At 43.1% G+C, this 23,794-nt stretch overlaps 3 protein-coding genes and 1 pseudogene across 4 annotated transcripts in view; 2 read left to right on the plus strand and 2 right to left on the minus strand.

Annotated features, from left to right (window-relative positions):
- The window catches only part of LOC106575244 (rab GTPase-activating protein 1-like), a 9,292-nt gene extending 3,942 nt beyond the window's left edge, over positions 1 to 5,350 (plus strand). Inside the window, exons 2-8 of the mRNA XM_014151633.3 lie at positions 319 to 390; positions 714 to 824; positions 3,345 to 3,449; positions 3,980 to 4,063; positions 4,266 to 4,337; positions 4,504 to 4,770; positions 4,886 to 5,350. Coding sequence (XP_014007108.1) covers positions 319 to 390; positions 714 to 824; positions 3,345 to 3,449; positions 3,980 to 4,063; positions 4,266 to 4,337; positions 4,504 to 4,770; positions 4,886 to 5,119 — 945 coding nt within the window. The 3' untranslated portion in view covers positions 5,120 to 5,350. The remainder of the gene's footprint in view (positions 1 to 318; positions 391 to 713; positions 825 to 3,344; positions 3,450 to 3,979; positions 4,064 to 4,265; positions 4,338 to 4,503; positions 4,771 to 4,885) is intronic.
- A 1,051-nt stretch (positions 5,351 to 6,401) lies between these two features.
- LOC106575245 (cocaine- and amphetamine-regulated transcript protein-like) lies at positions 6,402 to 7,746 on the minus strand. Its single transcript, XM_014151634.3, has 3 exons — positions 7,525 to 7,746; positions 7,298 to 7,381; positions 6,402 to 6,962 (listed from the first exon to the last, which is right to left on the minus strand). The coding sequence occupies exons 1-3, from the start codon at positions 7,657 to 7,659 to the stop codon at positions 6,855 to 6,857; spliced, it is 327 nt and encodes a 108-aa protein (XP_014007109.1). The 5' UTR covers positions 7,660 to 7,746; the 3' UTR covers positions 6,402 to 6,854.
- Positions 7,747 to 9,283: 1,537 nt separating this feature from the next.
- Positions 9,284 to 14,675, plus strand: LOC106575329 (interferon-induced protein 44-like; annotated as a pseudogene).
- A 2,852-nt stretch (positions 14,676 to 17,527) lies between these two features.
- LOC106575246 (interferon-induced protein 44-like) lies at positions 17,528 to 23,721 on the minus strand. 2 transcript variants are annotated; one of them, XM_014151635.3, is made up of 9 exons: positions 23,514 to 23,705; positions 23,190 to 23,295; positions 22,633 to 23,022; positions 22,417 to 22,471; positions 22,055 to 22,250; positions 20,854 to 21,006; positions 20,454 to 20,625; positions 18,622 to 18,722; positions 17,528 to 18,502 (listed from the first exon to the last, which is right to left on the minus strand). In XM_014151635.3, the coding sequence occupies exons 1-9, from the start codon at positions 23,619 to 23,621 to the stop codon at positions 18,314 to 18,316; spliced, it is 1,470 nt and encodes a 489-aa protein (XP_014007110.1). In that variant the 5' UTR covers positions 23,622 to 23,705; the 3' UTR covers positions 17,528 to 18,313. The 2 variants fall into 2 exon arrangements, with proteins under 2 accessions (XP_014007110.1, XP_045554907.2); XM_045698951.2 differs by lacking the exons at positions 17,528 to 18,502; positions 18,622 to 18,722; positions 20,454 to 20,625; positions 20,854 to 21,006 and adding an exon at positions 21,019 to 21,734 and having other exon boundaries at positions 23,514 to 23,721.
- Positions 23,722 to 23,794: the final 73 nt, after the last annotated feature.

Here is a 23,794-nt window from a genome sequence, read left to right on the forward strand (position 1 = left end):
GCCTGTCTTCTCTTGAGAGCCAGGTCTGCCTTCAGTGGCCTTTCTCAATAGCAAGGCTATGCTCACTGAGTCTGTACATAGTCAAAGCTTTCCTTAAGTTTGGGTCAGTCACAGTGGTCAGGTATTCTGCAACTGTGTACTCTTTGTTTAGGGCCAAATAGCATTCTAGTTTGCTCTGTTTTTTTTGTTAATTCTTTCCAATCACTCCATCTCTGTTTGTGTGATATAACTTTCTCTCAATCAAACTTGGCTGTTGTTTATGTATGCTAAGCCTTTGGACCGTTCTCTCACTCAGCCTTGACTGTTGTTGTTCTACAGCTTCCCAGTAAGAAGGCCACACTGAGAGATAACCAGCCGCAACAACAGGATGACCTCATAGACAGATACCAGGTAGGAGCAAACTGTTAACACTTTGATATGTATTAAACCTAACCCTCCCTGCCTCCCACCTCCACCCCACCACCCAACAATACAGCAGAACCCCACCCACTATCACTACTCCCCTCCCCCACCTAAACAGTCAGTATCGCCATGCACCCCTCCCCCTTACACCCAAAACCAGCACTCTATCTCTCTACCCCCCCAAACCCACCGGAATGTGTGTTCCACGTTCTATAGCAAGCTATATGGAGAACCTGACTGTGTTCCATGTCCTGTGCATTCTATGGAGGTAGAACCTGACTTTGTGTTCTCTGTTCTGTGTGTTCCTGCAGAGGGAGAACCGTCAGCTGCAGCAGGCCAGTCTGCGTCTGGAGCAGGAGAATGATGTTCTGGCCCACACACTGATCACCAGCAAGATCTCCCTGAGGACCGACCTGGACCAGGTCTTAACCACATCACCCCCACATCACCCCCACATCAACCCCACATCAACCCTACATCACCCCCACATCACCCCCACATCAACCCTACATCACCCCCACATCACCCCCACATCACCCCCACATCACCCCCACATCACCCCCACATCAACCCCACATCACCCCCACATCACCCCCACATCAACCCCACATCACCCCCACATCACCCCCACATCAACCCCACATCACCCCACATCACCCCTACATCACCCCCACATCACCCCCACATCACCCCCACATCAACCCCACATCACCCCCACATCACCCCCACATCAACCCCACATCACCCCTACATCAACCCCACATCACCCCCACATCACCCCCACATCACCCCACATCACCTCCACATCACCCCCACATCAACCCCACATCAACCCCACATCAACCCCACATCAACCCCACATCAACCCCACATCACCCCCACATCACCCCCACATCACCCCTACATCACCCCCACATCACCCCCACATCACCCCCACATCACCCCTACATCACCCCCACATCACCCCCACATCATCCCCACATCACCCCCACATCACCCCTACATCAACCCCACATCAACCCCACATCACCCCCACATCACCCCCACATCACCCCCACATCACCCCTACATCACCCCTACATCAACCCCACATCACCCCCACATCACCCCCACATCACCCCTACATCACCCCTACATCACCCCCACATCACCCCCACATCACCCCCACATCAACCCCACATGACCCCCACATCGACCCCCACATCGACCCCCACATCACCCCCACATCACCTCCACATCACCCCCACATCAACTCCTAGCCCCCTACTTCTTAGTCACTCCCCCATTCCCCTAGCTCCTAGTCACTCCCCCTATTCCCCTAGCTCCTAGTCACTCCCCCTATTCCCCTAGCTCCTAGTCACTCCCCCCATTCCCCTAGCTCCTAGTCACTCCCCCTATTCCCCTAGCTCCTAGTCACTCCCCCTATTCCCCTAGCTCCTAGTCACTCCCCCTATTCCCCTAGCTCCTAGTCACTCCCCCTATTCCCCTAGCTCCTAGAAGGGTTGTTCGTCTATTCCCATAGGACAACCCTTTTTGGTTCCAGATAGAACCCTATTTGGTTCCAGTAAGAATTATTTTGGGTTCCATGTAGAACCCTTGATGAAAAGGGTTTCACATGGAACCCAAAAGTGTTCTTCAAAGGCTTCTTCTATTGGGACAGCTGAAGAACTGTTTCATGTTCTATATAGCACCGTTTTTTCTTAGAATGTAATGTAATCTATCCCCTACCTCCTAGATACTACCCTAGCCCCTACCTCCTAGATACTACCCTATCCCCTACCTCCTAGATACTACCCTAGCCCCTACCTCCTAGATACTACCCTAGCCCCTACCTCCTAGATACTACCCTAGCCCCTACCTCCTAGATACTACCCTAGCCCCTACCTCCTAGATACTACCCTAGCCCCTACCTCCTAGATACTACCCTAGCCCCTACCTCCTAGATACTACCCTAGCCCCTACCTCCTAGATACTACCCTAGCCCCTACCTCCTAGATACTACCCTAGCCCCTACCTCCTAGATACTACCCTAGCCCCTACCTCCTAGATACTACCCTAGCCCCTACCTCCTAGATACTACCCTATCCCCTACCTCCTAGATACTACCCTAGCCCCTACCTCCTAGATACTACCCTAGCCCCTACCTCCTAGATACTACCCTAGCCCCTACCTCCTAGATACTACCCTAGCCCCTACCTCCTAGATACTACCCTAGCCCCTACCTCCTAGATACTACCCTAGCCCCTACCTCCTAGATACTACCCTAGCCCCTACCTCCTAGATACTACCCTAGCCCCTACCTCCTAGATACTACCCTAGCCCCTACCTCCAAGATACTACCCTAGCCCCTATCTCCTAGATACTACCCTAGCCCCTACCTCCTAGATACTACCCTAGCCCCTACCTCCTAGATACTACCCTAGCCCCTACCTCCTAGATACTACCCTAGCCCCTACCTCCAAGATACTACCCTAGCCCCTATCTCCTAGATACTACCCTAGCCCCTACCTCCTAGATACTACCCTAGCCCCTACCTCCTAGATACTACCCTAGCCCCTACCTCCTAGATACTACCCTAGCCCCTACCTCCTAGATACTACCCTAGCCCCTACCTCCTAGATACTACCCTAGCCCCTATCTCCTAGATACTACCCTAGCCCCTATCTCCTAGATACTACCCTAGCCCCTATCTCCTAGATACTACCCTAGCCCCTATCTCCTAGATACTACCCTAGCCCCTACCTCCTAGATACTACCCTAGCCCCTACCTCCTAGATACTACCCTAGCCCCTACCTCCTAGATACTACCCTAGCCCCTACCTCCTAGATACTACCCTAGCCACTATCTCCCTAGGCACTTGTACAGACAGACAGACAGACAGACAGACAGACAGACAGACAGACAGACAGACAGACTTCTGAGTGTGTTGGTGGGCCCACAGGCGGAGGACAGAGTGGATGAGCTGACCAAAGAGCTGCTGAAGACCAGAAAGAAATTGAAGAATGCAGAGGAAGAAAAGAGAGGGAAGGAGGAGGAGGCTGCTCAGGTAATCTCTTCTATTCTATCCATCCGTCCTTTATGTTTCCATACTTTGATGTAAGGTAATAATGTAATATTATATTCTATTTATGGTAATAAGGTAATTTTATATTCTATTTATGGTAATAATGTAATATTGTATTCTATTTATGGTAATAATGTAATATTGTATTTTATTTATGGTAATAATGTAATATTGTTTTCTATTTATGGTAATAATGTAATATTATATTTATGGTAATAATGTAATATTGTATTCTTGTATGGTAATAATGTAATATTATATTTATGGTAATAATGTAATGTTGTATTATATTTGTGGTAATACTGCAATATTGTATTCTATGTATGGTAATATTGTATTCTATTTATGGTAATAATATTACATTATATTTATGGTAATAATGTAACATTTTATTCCATTTATGGTAATAATGTAATATTATATTTATGGTAATACTGTATTATTGGATTATATTTCAGAGTAATAATGAAACATTTAATTCTGTGTATGGACATGTATTTACCGTTTCACAGTTGAAGGAGGTGTTAAGGACAAAGCTGGACAAGGCTGATCCAGAGGTGAAAAGGAGCTCAGGCATCATCTCAGACTACAAACAGGTACCACACACACACACACACACACACACACACACACACACACACACACACACACACACACACACACACACACACACACACACACACACACACACACACACACACACACACACACACACACACACACACACACACACACACACACACACACACACACACACAAACCTAATGCTATGTTGATGTTGTTTCCTCTGTCTGTCAGATCTGTTCCCAGCTGACCAGTCGGGTGGAAAGGCAGCAGGCGGCCCACAGAGAGGACCTTGACAAACTCAGGGTGAGGAGGAATATGGCACCGTCTGATGATGTCACAGTTTGACAATCAAACAGTTTGATGATGTCATTTGTTCTGTATGGATATCACCCCTCACTCTGCATGTTCATAATAAAACACTTTTGAAGTGTCTGGTCAAACCCCTCCCACCCTCTCCTCCCTCTCTCAGAATGCTGTGCTGGCGTGTTCTCGCTGCCGACAGGCTCTAGATTCTCCTATCATGGAAGGCTCTGGTTCCACAGCCCCGTACCAGAGAAGTATCAGCACCAGAGAACCAGGCCAGCAGAGAGACCAGGAAACAGAACCAGACCAGCAGACGACTAGTACCAGGGAACAAGACCAGGAGATGGTGTATCTGAGTGGCCAGGTCACAGAGCTGGAGAAGGAGCTGGCCCAGACTAAACTACACATGGTGGAGGCCAAGTGCAAGATCCAGGTCAGCTCATAATACACTACACACTTCATAGTGCACACTACACACTTCATATTGCACATGTTCACAGTACATACTTCATAGTGATATATGATGTGTTGTGTTGTCCCCTGTGTAGGAGCTGGAACACCAGAAGGGGGTAATGCAACGTGATCTCCAAACAGCAAGGAACAGCTGGCTCACTAAGACTGTGAGCTCCATACGGTCAGCCGGAGGGGGCCCACAGAGCAGCAGCCTACCCAGGGGGAGAGCCTCGGCAATGGGGCGTTCTCTCCATGGCCTCCCCCTCTCAGCCTGGAGCTCCAGGAGACTGTCATGGGCCCCCAGGAAGGACCGGGGGGGAGATGTCTGACAGAGAGATGGAAGGGAGGGGGAGAGACAGCAAGAGGACGTATTGAGAGTATAGATAATATGTATTGGAATGATTATATATGTCTCTTGGTGACTGTTTGTTTCTGCATTCTAGTCCCTATTTTGGTTTTATTTGTTATTGTCAAAAGCAAATTTGGATACAGGAGTTTTATGTATGTTTTATGTGTTGCTTTGGCTCTTAAACTCTTAAAACCAAACTCCAAACTGGTAACACTTGTATGGCACCCAGTCCTTCATTCAAAACCTTTCATTGCGCATTCATTTTTAAATTGTATTTGTTACATACAGTACATCTCTGATCTTGTCAATATCAGATTTTTTTTAGATTTACAGTGAAGTAAAATCAATAGTCATCATCATTGTAGTACATTCAAGTATATATCCATACTTTTTCTGTTTCTACTTTACAGACATTTTCATTAAGTAGTTCTCAGAATCTGTAACAGACAAACCTGTTGACATGTAAAGTCAGCCAGGTCAACTGGGATACGAGTCAGTTTTCTACGTTTATCCATATCTGAGGACGTCCAGAGATGACGTGGAAATTGGCCACTAGGAGGAACGGTGAGCGCTGTTACCTTCAAGTAGGTTTTGATCTTCATAAGCATGTGCCTCTGATTCCAAATTTTGGAAGTTTGAATCCAGCGATAAAAAGTTGTTTTTAAGATAATTGTTTTAAGCCTCTCCCAAACATCAACCCTTACCTTAACCATTCAGAGTTAATGCCTAACTTTAAGATTTCAGAGTTAATGCCTAAACTTAACCTTAAACAGTTAGAAATGTGACGTTTGAAACAACTTAGAAATTTGAACTTTGAGAAACATGGATGAACATCTAATTCTGACGTGAGACTGTGAGAGCTAGTTGTGTAATGTACAGGTTTACCAAACATATACGTGATCATCAATTTAGAGCAGTCCGATTAATTAAGTAATAGTACATTGTCTTTTAACAAAAGAAAAGAGAAACATTTCAAAAGTGAGAATCGTATTGTGCCCGGCAGTTACGTTATATGAACATGTATTTCTAGATGAAACACTGATTAGGTTTGGTGAAAATGTGACTGTGTGATTTTGAGCATTGTACTTAGTCAATTGAAAATGAGCTTAACGTTTTGAAACAACTGCCTTGTTGGTGATCTGTTTTGAGTTTTGAACTAAGAGTAGTGAAAATGTACCACATGGCCTACTTGTTAAAATTGCACTGAAGCGGATACAAATTTTTTTTAAATCATCTTATAAACAAAGACTTTATTAATCACATTGAATGTCTTTGTACTTAGTCAAAATAGACGAGACAGAAGAGAGCACTGATAAAAGAACAAGTTGGGTTGTGTCTTAAATGACACCCTATTCCCTATAAAGTGCAATACTTTTGACCAAAGCAACATAGGACTGACAAATAGGACAAAATAGTGCATTATAGGGAATAGATTGTTATTTGGGATACAACCTTTATGTTAGACAACAAACCCTCCATTACACACCAGGGTCACGTTCAGGACAGGAGAGGGCAACATACTGAAAGTAAAGCTGACAAGATTCCTATTTACTTTACATGTCAGATAGAGACATGTCTGTTCAACCTACAATATTTCTGTCTGAACGTTCCACGATCTGAATGTGATCCACTGAATGAGGCAAAAGCTTCTGTTCTCTCCCTCCTGTTTCTCTCTGCTCCCCTCCCTACACTGTTTATCCTTTTCTCTTCTCTTCTTACAAACACTTGAGGACATAGAAGTTGCACGTCGTCCCACGCGGACACCCGCACAGCGTTCCGACACGCGCACCTTTGCGAACAGCGCACTGCTCGCCCGCGTCACACTGGAAACAAACAAACAGTTTGATATTTAATTGAATGATGATGATGATGGTGATGGTGTTGGTGGCATCTGACTCCAGACTATGTGATTCTGAGACATCTACACCGGCTTCCCAGAATCAGATTAATCCTAGCAACTCCTGAACTATATATATATATTAAACACTGTCAATAGAGAACTTTTATCGAAAGTCCCGTTTTAACAATTTGAAACACGTAATATAAGGCTAGACTCAGTGAAGAAGTAAAATGGATGACACAGACAGGCTAACTACTTAAAAAAACTGTTGATAATAGGACTAACCACTTTAAAATGTTTGCTCAGATCTATTCTTACCGACGGCAGCCAGCCGAGCTTCTTTTCTGATAACGGCATCTGTTTGTTCTTCAGTTTCTCCAGAACTTCTTGTAAAGCTTCAATCTACATGACAGAGAAAAACAAAAACGATAGCCTGCTATTTAGCTAGAAAACAAGTACAAAGAGAGGGGTGAATCGACTAAACTATCACATTGACAAGCGCACAAACCAAACAACTTCACGAACATAAAACAATTTAAACTTACCAGCTCCTTCTCTTCTTGTGACTTGTGGGGGAACTCTAGAGCGCGAGTCTCAAACTCCAAGGAGGTGTCGCCGTCAGCGAGACAGAGACATGCGCAGCAGGAGGCGGCGAGGAAAAGCAGTTGAATGCTGGCCATGGTGCTGAAACGACCAGAAGGGATGGAGATACAGCGGGGCCTCTGCAGGTGGTTAGCAGGGGCTTGGTGAACACTGGGCGGGTGAAGTGGGCTATGATTCGGGGTGATAGATGCGGGGGCTTGATTTTATAGCGTTTGCTGACATCATACAGCTACTGTAATATGTATGACCACTGACATGAGCGGAGCGACATAGGTAACCACTGACCGGAGAGGGTCATACGCACGCACGTACACGCGCCAGAGGATGTTGTGATGGAGAGGCGTTGTCTGATAGAACACCTCTGTTCACCTCTTTCCAATAATCCCAGGTCACAGCCCCTGGCTGTTGAGACCAATCTTTAATCAGCATCCAATTTCCTCTTGGGTGTGTGTGTGTATGCCTAACCTCTCATTTGCTCATTTGGTGTACACAGTGAGCAGGCCTGAAATTCTACATCACAGGCTAATCTCACCAGACCACTTAAAGAACCCACCTCTCTCTATCTCTCACACACACACACGCACACACACACGCATGCACACACACACACACACCATACTATTTCCAAGCAATAATTCTGCTTGGGAATGGTTTAAGTGGGGAGGGGAAAACTGAAAACCATCTGTTATTGGCTGAGAGGTTTGGAACTCTCTTTGTCTATTAATCAGTTTACCGCATGGTGATGTCACCATGGAAAGGTGGAACTCCCGTCCCATGCAAACCTGCTGATCAGAAGGTCCTGTGTAGATCATATTTTCAACGAGAAACTATCAGGAAATAACACTGATTTTACAAAATCACACTTGTAGAGTGTTCGTTTCATCACCTGTTGTTGTAGAATACAGGAGCGCATCCAAACAGCCTATCCGACCGCTCGGAGGCGTCCGCACGGTCCTAAAGCACACCGTTGCCTCGTTTTGTATCATATTCCAATTATAAAGCTGGGGGGTGGGGGGGGGAACAAAAACTCAATTTCAGAATGTGGGCAGGACATATCCTCCCCATCCCCAGCGAATGTTAAGCCCCTGGTACAATATGATATAAAACACAGGAAAACAGAATGTTGACTGCACTGGGCCTTTAAAATGAACCTATTGATCCAGTGCAACCCCGCTGAACCAAAGTAGTCAACACTAGAAAATAAAGATTAGTCGGATATGAAGACAGCTGTGTGTGGGCATGTCTACTTGTGTGTGTGTGTTCTATTTGTCTGAACAGGATGCTTTTCAGATATCAGCGCCTGTTAATATCATTGGAATGAATCTAATATTTACTGAAGTTTATTGGTTGCTGGTGGATTTCATGCCTAATACTTTGAATACACAATTATTGGTGAACTATATTAGCTTATGACCTGAAGTGACTTATTTACTTGATGTCATAAACCCATACCGCCAAGATTTGTCTGACAGTCACTGGAATGTAGCCTATCTTAATTTATCCTGACAGTCTTGTTGTTTGCCTCGACAATGTAAAGACACAGCGCATCAGTTGCAACCTTGCAGGTGACTCAGTTTCCAATTCCTGTTACTGTAGGATAGTATTTTACTCATTTAGTCGTTTAGTCTAGAAATCCACATCTAGATGCCTATTTAACGACAGTACTAGGCATAAAGGTTAGAATTGTGCAATTTCGGCCTCATGGCAAGGTTGAGGTATAGTATGTTCCAGCTTTTGCTTTCGGTCTTTTTTGTCCCAGAACTGTGGCCCAGAGTTTTTCCTCTAGTCTATTTCAAAGCAGGAGTTTCTCTCTCTGAGGTATGTGGTAAACCAGTAGAATGTAACCTTAGTATGTTATTTACTGCTTGTCTTTTCTACTAGGTGTCTTTCATACCATAGTTCAGGACAGATACCAGGTATGTAGAGGCACAATGCAGACAACCGGTTAAGGAGGATCATTCGTTGTTATCTTTTGTTGAATGTCATGCAACTTATCGTTTAGACAAAGCAAAGCATTCTGATTGGTCAAAGGGTGACCAAGCCATGCCAATGCTGACATTATACCGTAACTAGATGGAGTCCCACCCTACCTCAACTTTCAAATCCTGTGGTTGAACAAAGATTTTACCTTTCACAAAAAAAGACACATGAGAAAATTCTGATATCAAAGTAGCATTGGTTGCTGTTCATTGGTTGCTGTTCATTGGTTGCTGTTCATTGGTTGCTGTTCATTGGTTGCTGGTGGACTTCATGCCTAATACTTTGAAGACAATTATTGGTGAAATATATTAGCTTATTACCTGAAGTGAATTATTTACTTGACACTGTTGTTGTTTGCCTCGACAGAGTAAGGCACATCACATCAGTTGCAGCCTTGCAGGGGAGTCAGTTTCCAATTCCTGTTACTGTAGGATAGTATTTTCTACAGTTAGACATTTTGCCTGGATTTAACATCTAGAAGCCTATTTAACTAGTAGGTATAAAGGTTAGAATTGGGCCATTTGGGTTCTCACTGTGGAGCATGGAGGAGGAGGTGTGATGGTGTGTGGGTGCTTTGCTGGTGACACTGTCAGTGATTTATATCTATTTAGAATTCAAGGCACACTTAACCAGCATGGCTACCACAGCATTCTGCAGCGATACGCCATCTGATCTGGTATGCCCTTAGTGGGACTGTCATTTGTTTTTCAACAGGACAATGACCCAACACACCCCCAGGCTGTGTAAGAACTATTTGACCAAGAAGGAGAGTGATGGAGTGCTACATCAGGTGACCTGGCCTCCACCATCACCCGACCTCAACCCAATTGAGATGGTTTGGGATGAGTTGGACCGCAGAGTGAAGGAAAAGCAGCCAACAAGTGCTCAGCATATCTGGGAACTCCTTCAAGACTGTTGGAAAAGCATTCAAGGTGAAGATGGTTGAGAGAATGCCAAGAGTGTGCAAAGCTGTCATCAAGGCAAACCGTAGCTACTTTGAAGAATTTAAAATCTAAAATATATTTTCATTTGTTTAACACTTTTTGGGTGACTAGATGATTCCATGTGTGTTATTTCATAGTTCTGATGTCTTCACTATTATTTTACAATGTAGAAAATAGTAAACTTTTCACTGGTACTGTATGTATCTTTTTTTTACTGCTCTTGAGATATAATTACTGTTTGGGTAAACTTATTTACTATTATGTATATATATATATATATATATATATATTTATTTATTATTTTGTACTTAAAAAAAAAACTCTTTATGTGATGTGCACCGCAGAGAACACCAGAAGAAGAATTATCATTGAATTATCACAGTGAATTATTGTAATGTTTGTTTATGTGTCAATTAATCCCATAAGGGATGGGTTGCCAACTGGCGATTTGACACAAAATAAAATGTTATTAATTAATTAATTAATTCATTCATTAATTCATTCATTCATTCATTCATTCATTCATTGACACCCCTTCAAATTAAATGGATTCGGCTCAGCCAGCAACACTCGTTGCTGACAGGTGTATAAAATCGAGCACACATCCATGCAATCACCAGAGACAAACATTGGCAGTAGAACGGCCTTACCGAAGAGCTCAGTGACATACTGTACATGTGGTCTGCGGTTGTGAGGCCAGTTAGACGTACTGCCAAATTCTGTAAAGCGACGTTGTGGAGGCAGCCTATTGGAGAGAAATGAACATTACATTCTCTGGCGGACATTCCTGCAGTCAGCATGCCAAATGCAAGTTCCCTCAAAACGTTTTTATTTTATTTAACCAGGCAAGTCAGTTAAGAACAAATTCTTATTTACAATGACAGCCTAGGAACAATGTGGTTAACTGCCTTGTTCAGTGGCAGAACGACAGATTTTTACCTTGTCAGCTCAGGGATTCAATCTAGCAACCTTTCGGTTACTGGCCCAACACTCTAACCACTAGGCTACCTGCCGCCCCTGCCGCACATCTGTGGCATTGTGTTGTGTGACAAAACTGCACATTTTGGAGTGTCCTTTTATTGTCCCCAGCACAATGTGCAATTATGTAATGATCATGCTGTTTAATCAGCTTCTTGATATGCCACACCTGTCAGATGGATGGATTATCTTGGCAAAGGAGAAATGCTCACTAACAGGGATGTAAACACATTTGTGCCAAAAAAATTGTTGGCGTATGGAACATTTAGAGGATCTATTATTTCAGCTCATAAAACATGGTACCAACACTTTACATGATGTGTTTATATTTTCGTATTGGTTTACTAAAAGGTAATCAAGTACCATTCTATTATATTCTGTTGTATTTTTTTGTTCAGTTTATTGGTGTTTCAGCATTAGTACAGGCTAATACAAACAGTTGTCATTAAAAACCCTGAATTTCTTTGCTGTTACAATAAAAAACATAAATGTTAAATCAATACAACAATTTGAAAGTACAAAAAAAGGCTATGCTAAAATTTGACATTCTATTTGATTGTATTCTATCCAAAGGCAGCGTCCATGGATACTCGACTTCAGCAACCGCTGCAACCACCAGGGACCCACTGTACTTGTGGCCTAAAACAAGGCTGGGTTTGTTTACAGAGGTTACATCAGTAAGGACTACACCCAGACTGGACAGGTGATCAATGATGATAAGGCCTTTCTCTACAGCATCACTGACCAGCGAAAAAAGCCACTACGTCTGTCAAATCAATCAATCAAATGTATTTATAAAGCCCTTTTTACATCAGGCGATGTCAGTGCTGTACAGAAACCCAGCCTAAAACCCCAAACAGCAAGCAATGCCAATGTAGAAGCACGGTGGCTAGGAAAAACTTCCAAGAAAGGCAGGAACCTAGGAAGAAACCTAGAGAGGAACCAGGCTCTGAGGGGGGCCAGTCCTCTTCTGGCTGTGCCGGGTGGAGATTATAACAGTACATGGCCAAGATGTTCAAACGTTCATAGATGACCAGCAGGGTCAAATAATAATAATCACAGTGGTTGTAGAAGATGCAATAGGTCAGCACCTCAGGAGTAAATGTCAGTTGGCTTTTCATAGCCGATCATTCAGAGTTTGAGACAGCAGGTGCGGTAGAGAGAGAGAGAGAGTCAAAAACAGCATGTTCGGGACAAGGTAGCATGTCTGGTGAACAGGTCAGGGTTCCATAGCCGCAGGCAGAACAGTTGAAACTGGAGCAGCAGCACGACCAGTTGGACTGGGGACAGCAAGGAGTCATCAGGCCAGGTAGTCCTGAGGCATGGTCCCAGGACTATGCCTTCTCTCTAGCCCCCCGACACATAAACTATTGCAGTATAGATACTGGAGGCTGAGACAGGAGGGGTCGGGAAACACTGTGGCCCCGTCCGACAATACCCCCGATGGCCAGTATGGTTTCACAGATAGAAAGTATGGTCTTAATGTTGGTGTCTTGTGGTTTCTGAATGGCAATAAAGCACAGGTCAGTTGTATAACAGGAAATCATTACAAAGTCAATGCTGCAGAGACGCATGGCAACGACCTGGTGTTGACAGAGTGGGAGGTCCACAGAGTGGAGGGTGAGTGACAGTCACTTAGGACAAATCTCAAATGGCACCATAATCCCTTTATAGTGGACTCCTTTTTCTACTTTTGTAATGTATTGAACAGGATTAGACTTACAGACCTTTGAAGATACCCTGGAACAATGTATGCCCATTGATACAGTACATATTAACCCCATTTCTGTCCATACAGAGTTAGGAGATCATCTGGCAAAGCCCTGGAGAAACGCACTTTGGATATCTGAGTAAGTATTACTGTCTTTGAACCTAACCACACACATGCCTGCACACCACATACTAAAAATACATTCATTTAATTATTATACAAAATTGTAGGAATAAAGAACAATTGAAGTAGAACATCCAGAACTATAGGCTTGAGGTAAAGTCAGTGGTCCAGGCCAGTGTTCTGTTGGTGGGTCAGGTCTGGGCTGGCAAGTCCAGCTTCTTCAATACCATCAACTCTATCTTCAGAGGAAACATGCAAGGCCATCACTGGCAGTGCAGACAGAAGCCTCACCACACAGGGTATGTGTGTGTGTGTGTGTGTGTGTGTGTGTGTGTGTGTGTGTGTGTGTGTGTGTGTGTGTGTGTGTGTGTGTGTGTGTGTGTGCGTGTGTGCGTGTGTGTGTGTGTGTGTGTGTGTACGTGTGCGTCTGTGAATGAATGAATGAATGAATGAATGAATGAATGACATTTTTTATTTTTTTTTAATGGTCAAATCTCTAGTTGGCAACCCATCCCTTATGGGATTAACTGACACATAAACAAACATTACAATAATTCACTGTGATAATTCAGTGATGATTCTTCTTCTGGTGTTCTCTGCAGTGTGCATCGCAAAGCTACATTTCATGTGCTGACTATCTTGTCTTTCCATAGTTCCGTACCTTCTCCATTAGGTCAGGGAAAGGCGGTAAGCCTATACCACTGCTCCTGTGTGACACCATGGGCCTGGAGGAGGCTACAGGGGGTGGTCTGGACATGGATGACATAGTCAGCATATACAAGAGCCACGTTCAGGACAGATACCAGCTATGTAGAGGCACAATGCAAACAAACGGTTGAGGAGGACCATTCGTTGGGATCTTCTGTTGAATGTCATAAAACGGATTGTTTAGATCAAGCATTCTGAATGGTCAAAGGGCGACAGAGTCGTGCCACCATTGACAATATACCTTAACTAGATGGAATCCCACACTACTTTAACTTTGATATCCTGTGGTTGAACAAATCTATTATTTTACCTTTCACAATACAAGGAACTTGAGAATGTTCTGATATCAAAGTAGCAAGATGTGAGGCTTTCCTATTTAACAAGTTCAGTTCACCCTAGAACGTAGGTCCAGTTCTGGAAGATCGCTGACTCATAATTCTGTCTCTGTCTGTGTTTGTTATTTACAGTTTAACCCCATGGCTCCCTTGCAGCCAGGTGTACCTGGATATCGCAAGCATGCAACTCTGAATGACCAGATCCACTGTGACAGCAGTAGGTCGTGGACGCCAGCAAAGTTTCTCAGATGTCTGCTAAGATGATGGACAAGTTGTCTGCTATCTGCAAGAAGACCATTCAGATGTCTGAGTGAATAAAGCCCTTAGTGCCTTTTTGCTTTTATTATAGTTTCATAATGCTTTATGACCACAAGGTGCTCCTTTTTATAAGATAATCTACCACTTTAAAAGTAGGTATTTTAAGTAGTGTACAGTATATTGCCTTCAGAAAGTATTCAGACCCCTTGATTTTTTTTACATTTTGTTAGGTAAATGTGATATTTCTGTTTGAATTTTTTTTATAAATTAGCCAACATTTCTAAAAACCTGTTTCTGCTTTGTCATTATTGTTTATTTTGTGTAGATTGATGATGGGAAAAAATTATTTAATCAATTTTAGATAACATTTACAGCCTTCTTCTAAAATGTATTACATTGTTTTTTTCCCTCATGAATCTACACAAAATACCCCATAATGACAAAGCAGAAACAGGTTTTAGACATTTTTGCTAATTTATTCAAAATAAAAAAGAGAAAAATCACATTCAGACCCTTTATTCAGTACTTTGTTGAAGCACCATTGGCAGCGATTATAGCCTTGGGTCTTCTTAGGAATGATGCTACAAGCTTGGCACACCTGTATTTGGGGAGTTTCTCCCATTCTTCTCTGCTGATCCTCTCAAGCTCTGTCAGGTTGGATGGGGAGGATCGCTGCACAGCTAATTTCAGGTCTCTTCAGAGATGTTCGATCAGGTTGGCTGGGCAGTTCAAGGACATTCAGAAACTTGTCCCGAAGCCACTCCTGCGTTGTCTTGGCTGTGTGCTTAGGGTCGTTGTCCTGTTGAAAGGTTGAACCTTTGCCCCAGTCTGAGCTCCTAAGCATTCTGTAGCAGGTTTTCATCAAGGTCCTCTGTACTTTGCTCTGTTCATCTTTGCCTCGATCCTAACTAGTCTCCCAGTCCCTGCCGCTGAAAAACATTCCCACAGCATGATGCTGCCACCACCATGCTTTACTATAGTGATAGTGCCAGGTTTCTTCCAGATGTGACGTTTGGCATTCAGGCCTAAGAGTTTCATCAGACCAGAGAATCTTGTTTCTCATGGTTTGAGAGTCTTTAGGTGCCTTTTGGCAAACTCCAAGCGGGCTGTCATGTGCCTTTTACTGAGGAGTGGCTCTGCCTCGACACAATCCTGTCTCGGAGCTCTACGGACAATTCCTTCAACCTCATGACTTGGTTTTTGCTCTGGCATGCACTGTGGGACCTTATATAGACAGGTGTGTGCCTTTCCAAATCATGTCCAATCAATTGAATTTACCACAGGTGGATTCCAATCAAGTTGTAGAATCATCTTAAGGATGATCAATGGAAACAGGATGCACCTGGAAACAGGATGCACCACATCACTACTCTTGACGGTTCTGAATATCTGGACAATTACAAATACCTAGGTGTCTGGTTAGACTGTAAACTCTCCTTCCAGACATATATTAAGCATCTCCAATCCAAAATTAAATCTAGAATCGTCTTCCTATTTTGCAAAAAAAGCATCCTTCACTCATGCTGCCAAACATACCCTCGTAAAACTGAGTATCCTACCGATCCTTGACTTCGGCGATGCCATTTACAAAATAGCCTGCAACACTCTACTCAGCAAATTGGATGCAGTCTATCACAGTGCCATCCGTTTCGTCACCAAAGCCCCATATACTACCCACCACTGCGACCTGTATGCTCTCGTTGGCTGGGTCTCGCTTCATATTCGTCACCAAACCCACTGGCTCCAGGTCATCTATAAGTCTTTGCTAGGTAATGCCCCGCCTTATCTCAGCTCACTGGTCACCATAGCAGCACCCACCCGTAGCACGTGCTCCAGCAGGTATATTTCACTGGTCACCCCCAAAGCCAATTCCTCCTTCGGCCGCCTTTCCTTCCAGTTCTCTGCTGCCAATGACTGGAACGAATTGCAAAAATCACTAAAGGTGGAGACTCATATCTCCCTCACTAACTTTAAGCATCAGCTATCAGAGCAGCTTACAGATCAATGCACCTGTACATAGCCCATCTGTAAATAGCCCATCCAACTACCTCATCCCCATGTTATTTATTTATTTTATTTATATATATATATATATATATATATTTATTTATTTATTTTTTGCTCCTTTGCACCCCAGTATCTCTACTTGCACATTCATCTTCTGCACATCTCACTCCAGTGTTTATTTGCGAAATTGTAATTATTTCGCCACTATGGCCTATTTATTGCCTTACCTCCCTAATCTTACTTCATTTGTACACACTGTATATAGACTTTTCTATTGTGTTATTGACTGTTTATTTATTTATTCCATGTGTAACTCTGTGTTGTTGTTTGTGTCACACTGCTTTGCTTAATCTTGGCCAGGTCGCCGTTGTAAACGAGAACTTGTTCTCAACTGGCCTACCTGGTTAAATAAAGGTGAAATATTTATTTTTTAAATAGGCATAGTTCATAGGGTTGGTTCTGGCATGTGTCTGGCACCGTCTCCTATCTTAACTTATAGAATATATTCTGGACGTTCTGCCAGATGGTCCTAAGACTGGGGGTCATGTCGCCCCCTCTCATATCTTTACCAAGCACAGGCAGGAACCAAGGATTACTCATGACACTAAGACAAGATGAACATTTTCAAGGCTATCTCTTCACAAGGTAACATTTTCCATCACGCTACTTTCATTATTCAAGACATTATCAACATTGTTGTTACTGATGAAGGTTTTTACCATAATCCTTTAATATTTCATTAATTTTTCATTAAAAGGATTTACTCTTCTGCTTTTACTTAATGATTGTTGTAAAATTGTTTGCACCAGACTGCATCTCTACATGTCTCTTATGTTGGATGTCTCTCTCTGTCTTTCTGAAAGTTTGGACAACTGTAGAGCAAGTCTGAGTGAGTCAGGTCCTAGATATGTAACAGATATTTATTCAGCATTTAGTTATTTTAAATGAAAATACTGTATTGAACAAAGTACAATGAGCAGTATACAGTTGAATGTCTTATCTGACCAATAGCAGTACAGAGTCTACAGAGAAGTGTGGTAGACAACCATACAATACTACATACACATATTGTATCTAATTACAATATACAGTACACTGAGCGGACAAAACATTAAGAACACCTCTTTCCATGACAGACTGACCAGGTGAAGCCAGGTGAAAAGCTATGATCCCTTATTGATGTCACCTGTTAAATGCACTTCAATCTGTGTAGATGAAGGGGAGGACACAGGTTAAAGACAGATTGTTAAACCTTGAGACCATTGAGACATGGATTGTGTATGTGTGCCATTCAGATTGTGAATGGGCAAGACAAAAGACTTAAGTGCCTTTGAACGGGGTATGGTAGTAGGTGGCAGGCGCACCGGTTTGTATCAAGAATTGTAACGCTGCTGGGTTTTTCACACTCAACAGTTTCCCGTGTGTATCAAGAAAGGTCCACCACCCAAACGACATCAATATTAGCAAGGTGTTTCTTAATGTTTGCTATACTCAGTGTAAATTGTAACTGGGAAAAGTCAGAATGGAATAGCCTCAGAGAATTAAGATAAAAATGTTTCTAAAGCGATAACTAAAAGTTGCCATTTAAACACATCCAGGATCAGTGTATTCCCCCTAATCCTAAGCGTACCCATTAGAAGGTAAACCCAAAACTGACTTCAGATCAGTATCACACATATACCCCTAGTCACTCAGACTTCTGGTCCCCAGCCTGATAGATGTCATCAAAGTAGTCGTCAGTATAGCGAAGCATCTGGACCACGGCAGTGAGCAGGAGGATGTCTGTGTGGATGTCCAGCTCAAACTCACGACTGTAGTTCTTCACTGGCAGGACACAGGACTGGGACACACCCAGACACACACTCACCTCACGGGTCTGAAACAAACACACACACACACACACACACACACACACGCTTGTAGTTAAATAAACATGGTGTACTATGTGAGAATAGGGTTCCAGACTCAGCCATGCACTCTCAGCCATGCACTCACCATCCTCTCTATGTAGTGGCTGAGGTAGATGTTGGTCAGGTCTTCTCTCACTAGAGGACAGGCCTCATCCACCTTAGTAAGCAAGACCAGCTGGGGAATACCTAGTGACACAACACCAGGGTTGGGTAGGTTACTTTCTAAATGTAATCAGTTACAGTTACTAGTTACTTGTCCAAAATTGTAATCAGTAATGTAACCTTTGGATTACCCAAACTCAGTAATGTAGTCTGATTACATTTCATTACTTTTATATTACTTTCCCCTTAAGAGGCATTAGAAGAAGACAAAAATGTATGTTACCAATTGAACAACATCTATTGCAGGATAAATCTGTCATGTCCTGACCAGCAGAGGGAGTAATTGTATTAGATTTGGTCAGGACGTGGCAGAGGGGTATTTGTTTCATATAGTTCGGGTTGTGTGTGTTATTTAAGGGGTGTTTGGTTTATGTAGTCTGGGGTTTGAGTAATTGTTCTAGTGTTAGTTTTCTATGGTTTTCTAGTCTGTCTATTTCTGTGTGGTTTGTGTGGCTCCCGATCAGGAACAGCTGTACGTCGTTGTTCCTGATTGGGAGTCATATATTAGTTGCTTGTTTTCACCTGGGGATTTGTGGGTAGTTGTATTTCACACTGCTAGTGATTATTGTAGCCTGTGGAACTGGCACTTATTGTTTTGTTTAGTGTTATCTTTATTCATTAAATATAATGATGAACATGCAACCCGCTGCGCCTTGGTCCTCTCTACCCAACGACAGCCGTTACAAAATCAATTTTAAAGTTTACATAGCTGGCTATATATGGATGTTACATTTTACTTTATGGGTTGGTTGTGTAAGGCTTCTTCTAACCCACCGCTTTATACTACATATAATAATACGATTAAATTATATCTTTACATTAATATATATATAATTCATAAGTCCAAAAATTGATGTAGCAACTACAGATTCCCCTTTAAGTCTATCAAATATGTACGAGTTTGAGCATGTGTCCATTTTTTATTAGCATGAATTAGATTGAGCAATGAAAGCCCCACCTTTATTCCATAGACTGGGATCTGCACTATGCAGCTGTTGCAAGAGAGCATTTTTCACTGGCTGTCCACTGGTTTCAAAAACAATGATTGATAGGCAGCTTAAACTTCTTGAATTCAACAATTTTTGGGTTCAAATATACATTTAGATTTGTGAACAGCCATCCACAACAACCACAATCCGTAAGGCACAAATAGCTAAATGAGAGAGCAGCAGTGTGATTCACATCAATGCACTATGTAGATATCAATAATAAGTTAATATCCGTATCGCTGTAGACCACACCACTGCTGTCATCCTTACCTCCAAGCGTTTATTCAAGTTGGATAATCTTTTGATACCAACAGCAGTCGTACCATTGGAAGTCATAGATTGGACTGTAGCCTACAAAAGCCTATTCCTGCTCTTTTCCGGCAATCCATCAAACCCATTTGGTGTGTCATCATAGTGGTCTCTGATTTGTGGTCAGACTCGCTCAGGTGGAACAAACTTAAACTTGCGCCTTTTTTTCAATGCTGATTTGAATGTCATTGAGAAAACAGAAGAGTCAAATATATTTTTTCGCAAACATCCTTCATGAATTTAAAAGTAATCATTGAAGTAATCATCTAGTTTTTCAAAAGTATCTGTAATTTGATTACAATATATTTGCTGGTAACGTAACAGATTACAGTTAGCGTTTTTTGTAATCCCTTACATGTAACGGAATACATGTAATCTGTTACTCCCCAACCCTGCACAACACATGTTAACACACACGCACAGACACGTAAACACACACACTTCCTTCCTTCCTTACCCATCTTGTTGATCCCCTTGCGGATGGCGGCGAGCTTGTCCACCATCTTGGCAGAGAGCAGAGTGACCTTGCAGGCGTCCAGTACGTAGACCACACAGTGGATCATGTCCTTCAGGCTGGGCGACTTACAGAACCCGACACCATCCGTCTGGACAGACATGGACGGGTTGAACTGGAGGAGAGAAACAGGACTTCAGCCCCCAAGATATATATACTACTACTGCTACTGTACTATCAAGCACATGCTTTCCCTACCGTGAGGCTGGTGCTACTTTAAATCAGAGGACAGGCTCATTGTAATGGCTGGAATGATTGGTATCAAACACATGAAATCCTCTTGTTGATAGAATGAATAGAAATGCATCTTCCCCCACGGCTATCATTTGCCAGTTTTACTCACCTGGTACCGGTCCTGTACGTGGCCCTTCAGGATACTGGTGATGTCGTCTATATCCAGCCCTGCGCTGGGTCCTTCCTCCAGGCCCATGGTGTCACACAGGACCAGAGGGAGAGCCTTCCCACCCTGCTCTGCCTTGATGTTGTAGGTACGGAACTACAGAGAGAGGGAGAGTCCTGTACAATAGTGATGCTCCAGAGGTTTTGTCTAATTTCAGCCAGTAGTTTTGAAAGTAGTGCTCACGAGACAAAACGGGTCCCTGAACATTTGGCGCAATTGTGTACTACATCATCCATTTCGTATGATATGTTATGAATTCCAATTCGTACAATATGTTTTGTAAGTGCTTAAAGGGCAATTCCACGACTTTTCAACCTCATGTTCATTATCTCCAGCGCAATGCCATTGTCCACATATGTGAAAGCAACTCATTCTTTGTTTTGTAGAAAAAAAAATAAAGTAAAACATTTCTACTCGTTCTATATAATTGTTTTTGCATTGTTGTTTTCTGTTTTAATTTGTTTTTCTCTTTTGTTGGTTGGGTGGTGGTTTTGGGTTGGAGGGGGACGGTGGTTGGGGGGGGGTTCGGGAGGGGACTGTGTGGGGGGGTCTTGGATGTTTGAGGGGTAGCTCTCGGGAGAATTATGGGGGGGATCTTGGATGGTTGGTGGCCTGGGACTTGGGAACTTGGATCGATGACCTAGAGATCGTTGGTTTGGGTCTTCGATTCGACTTGGTGGGAGACCTGTCGATGTGCCCTTGGACGGGGCGCTTGACCCTGGTTGCTCCTGTGGGCCGCTCTGGATGGGCGTGTCTGCTAGATGGCTGAACGTAATGTAAATGTCGAGCAGCTTCACTGCAGGTAGAGTGTATGTTTTAAAATTCTATAAAAAAAAACAAAAAAAAATTATAAATTAAATAAAGTTCTACCCAATGACATCATCAAAAGTAAAAAAAATAAACAGTGATTTTCAAACACAAAACACAAACACAAAACTCATCACAGAGAACTCTTTTTTTTAGAACATTTATTTTATCTTTTTAACCACAGATCATAGAAACACGCCGTTTTCCCATAAGTAGACACTGATATTTTGCTGGAGATAATGAATATGATGTGAAAAGTGGCGGCATTGCCCTTTAAGATCCCGGACTGCATCTTTAAGCCACACACAATCACGCACGCACAAACACAGTACTGTACCTGTGTGGTGAGGCTGGTGCCAGCGCTGCCGGTGTTAGCCTGCCCGGTAACATGTCCTTTGAAGACAGAGTTGATGGAGTTGAAGAAGCTGGACTTGCCAGCCCCGACCGGACCCACCAGTAGAACTCTGGCCTGGACCACAGACTTTACCTCAGGCTTATAGTTCTTGATATAGTCCATCAGACGGTCCTTGGTGCTGTTAATGATAGAGATGGATGGAGAGATGGAGAAAGGAAGAGAGATGGGTGACAGACGTGATTGATTAATTTAAGTCTGTTCACTGGAACAGCAGAAGTGGTACTAGATGCATCAGTCGATGCATAGTATTATGATTTTTGTACCGCTTTTGAGATTTAACATACCCATATCCTTCCAAGTCAATTTTCCTCCAAGGAGTCTCCAGAATGCCTTCACACCCTGCCAGAAATTGAGACAAACAACAAAACAATCAGATTTAATCAATACACTAATTGCTTCCCCTGGCCTTCTGACTGGTTAGAATATGTTGCCATGTTGGTTACATGTATCCAATGGTTTCAGTAGTGCCTATGGAGTAGGGGCTATAAAGGACCACTCACCTTCCACTCTGTACACCTCACACTCTGTCAGCTGCAGGTCATTGCCATGCATCTCTTCCCCTTCAAAGGCGTAGCAGTTCCCTGCAACAACTTGAACTGTAGCGGTGTTATTATTAAGAAACCACAAGGCACCAACATTAAGACCATAGGCTCCATCTGTGAAACCGTACTGGCCATCGGTACTGGACACACGCAGTGGCTTTTCCCTCTGGTCAGTGATGCTGTAGAGAAAGGCCTTATCATCGTTGATGGCCTGTCCAGTCTGGGCGTAGTCCTTACTGATGTAACCTCCGAAAACAAACCCAGCCCTGTTGTAGGCCACAAGTACGGTGGGTCCCTGGCCATCACAGCGGCTGTGGAACGCTAAACTCATGTAGCCATGGACGCTGGCTTTGAGCAGAACAAAATATAATAGAAAAGTACTTTATTACCTTTTACTGAACCAATAGCTTTGTTCCGCCTGCATTGCAGGTATCTGGCCTGAGAGTAAAAATCATCCCATAAAATGTCATAAAAATAAAGATTGAATTAAAATGAAGTCCATCGTTCCGACAAACCTTTGTAGAGCAGGTGGAGTCTGACATGGCCGAACAGAGACAGCAGCTTCCTCTCCTGTTCTACTGACAGACTGGACTTCACAACACTCATGACGTCTTCGAGGAACTGAGGTAGAAAGACCAGCAATAAATAGTAACAGAATCACATGATCATACTGATTAACCTCACTGTACAGACACACACACCGAGGAAAGAGCGAAAGGCATATAAAGAGAAGACAACAACCCGTCATATTTTCATAGATGCTGCCACACAGATATCTGTTAGAATTGCTTATTTGAAGCTCTTTCTTTAGACTGTATTGATGGTGATGTAGTTCTTACCGTTTGTAACTGATGATCGTGGAAATATAACTCCTTTAATGCAGTGGGCTGCTGGGCTTCAATCACAACATAATCGACCACAAAATCCAGGTCGCGCAGCGCCACCATAAAACAGATGCACAGTAGGTGTGGCTTATCTTTCCTTAAAATCAAAATTGACTTTGACTGGTTCAACCTGCTTTTACTCAAATACAGGACAGGACGGGTAGAGTGAGACTGATAGAGCTCTGCTGGCATGCCAGGTGGGTGTGGTTACTTTAGCAGCATTCTACAACGTACAG

The sequence above is a fragment of the Salmo salar genome, chromosome 17 (assembly GCF_965601325.2).
Source record: "Salmo salar chromosome 17, fSalSal1, whole genome shotgun sequence".
Classification (NCBI taxonomy): domain Eukaryota; kingdom Metazoa; phylum Chordata; class Actinopteri; order Salmoniformes; family Salmonidae; genus Salmo; species Salmo salar.

Bases quoted from the DNA above. Each gene is read 5' to 3' on its own strand.
- LOC106575246 (XM_014151635.3), bottom strand. From the start codon at position 23,621: ATGGTGGCGCTGCGCGACCTGGATTTTGTGGTCGATTATGTTGTGATT. The intron at 23,296-23,513 runs GTAAGAACTACA...TTTCTACCTCAG, and splicing joins ACGATCATCAGTTACAAACG to TTCCTCGAAGACGTCATGAG. The intron at 22,251-22,416 runs GTATGTTAAATC...TATCATTAACAG, and splicing joins ATTGACTTGGAAGGATATGG to CACCAAGGACCGTCTGATGG.
- LOC106575245 (XM_014151634.3), bottom strand. From the start codon at position 7,659: ATGGCCAGCATTCAACTGCTTTTCCTCGCCGCCTCCTGCTGCGCATGT. The intron at 7,382-7,524 runs GTAAGTTTAAAT...TCTGTCATGTAG, and splicing joins CACAAGAAGAGAAGGAGCTG to ATTGAAGCTTTACAAGAAGT. The intron at 6,963-7,297 runs GTAAGAATAGAT...GTTTGTTTCCAG, and splicing joins AGCTCGGCTGGCTGCCGTCG to TGTGACGCGGGCGAGCAGTG.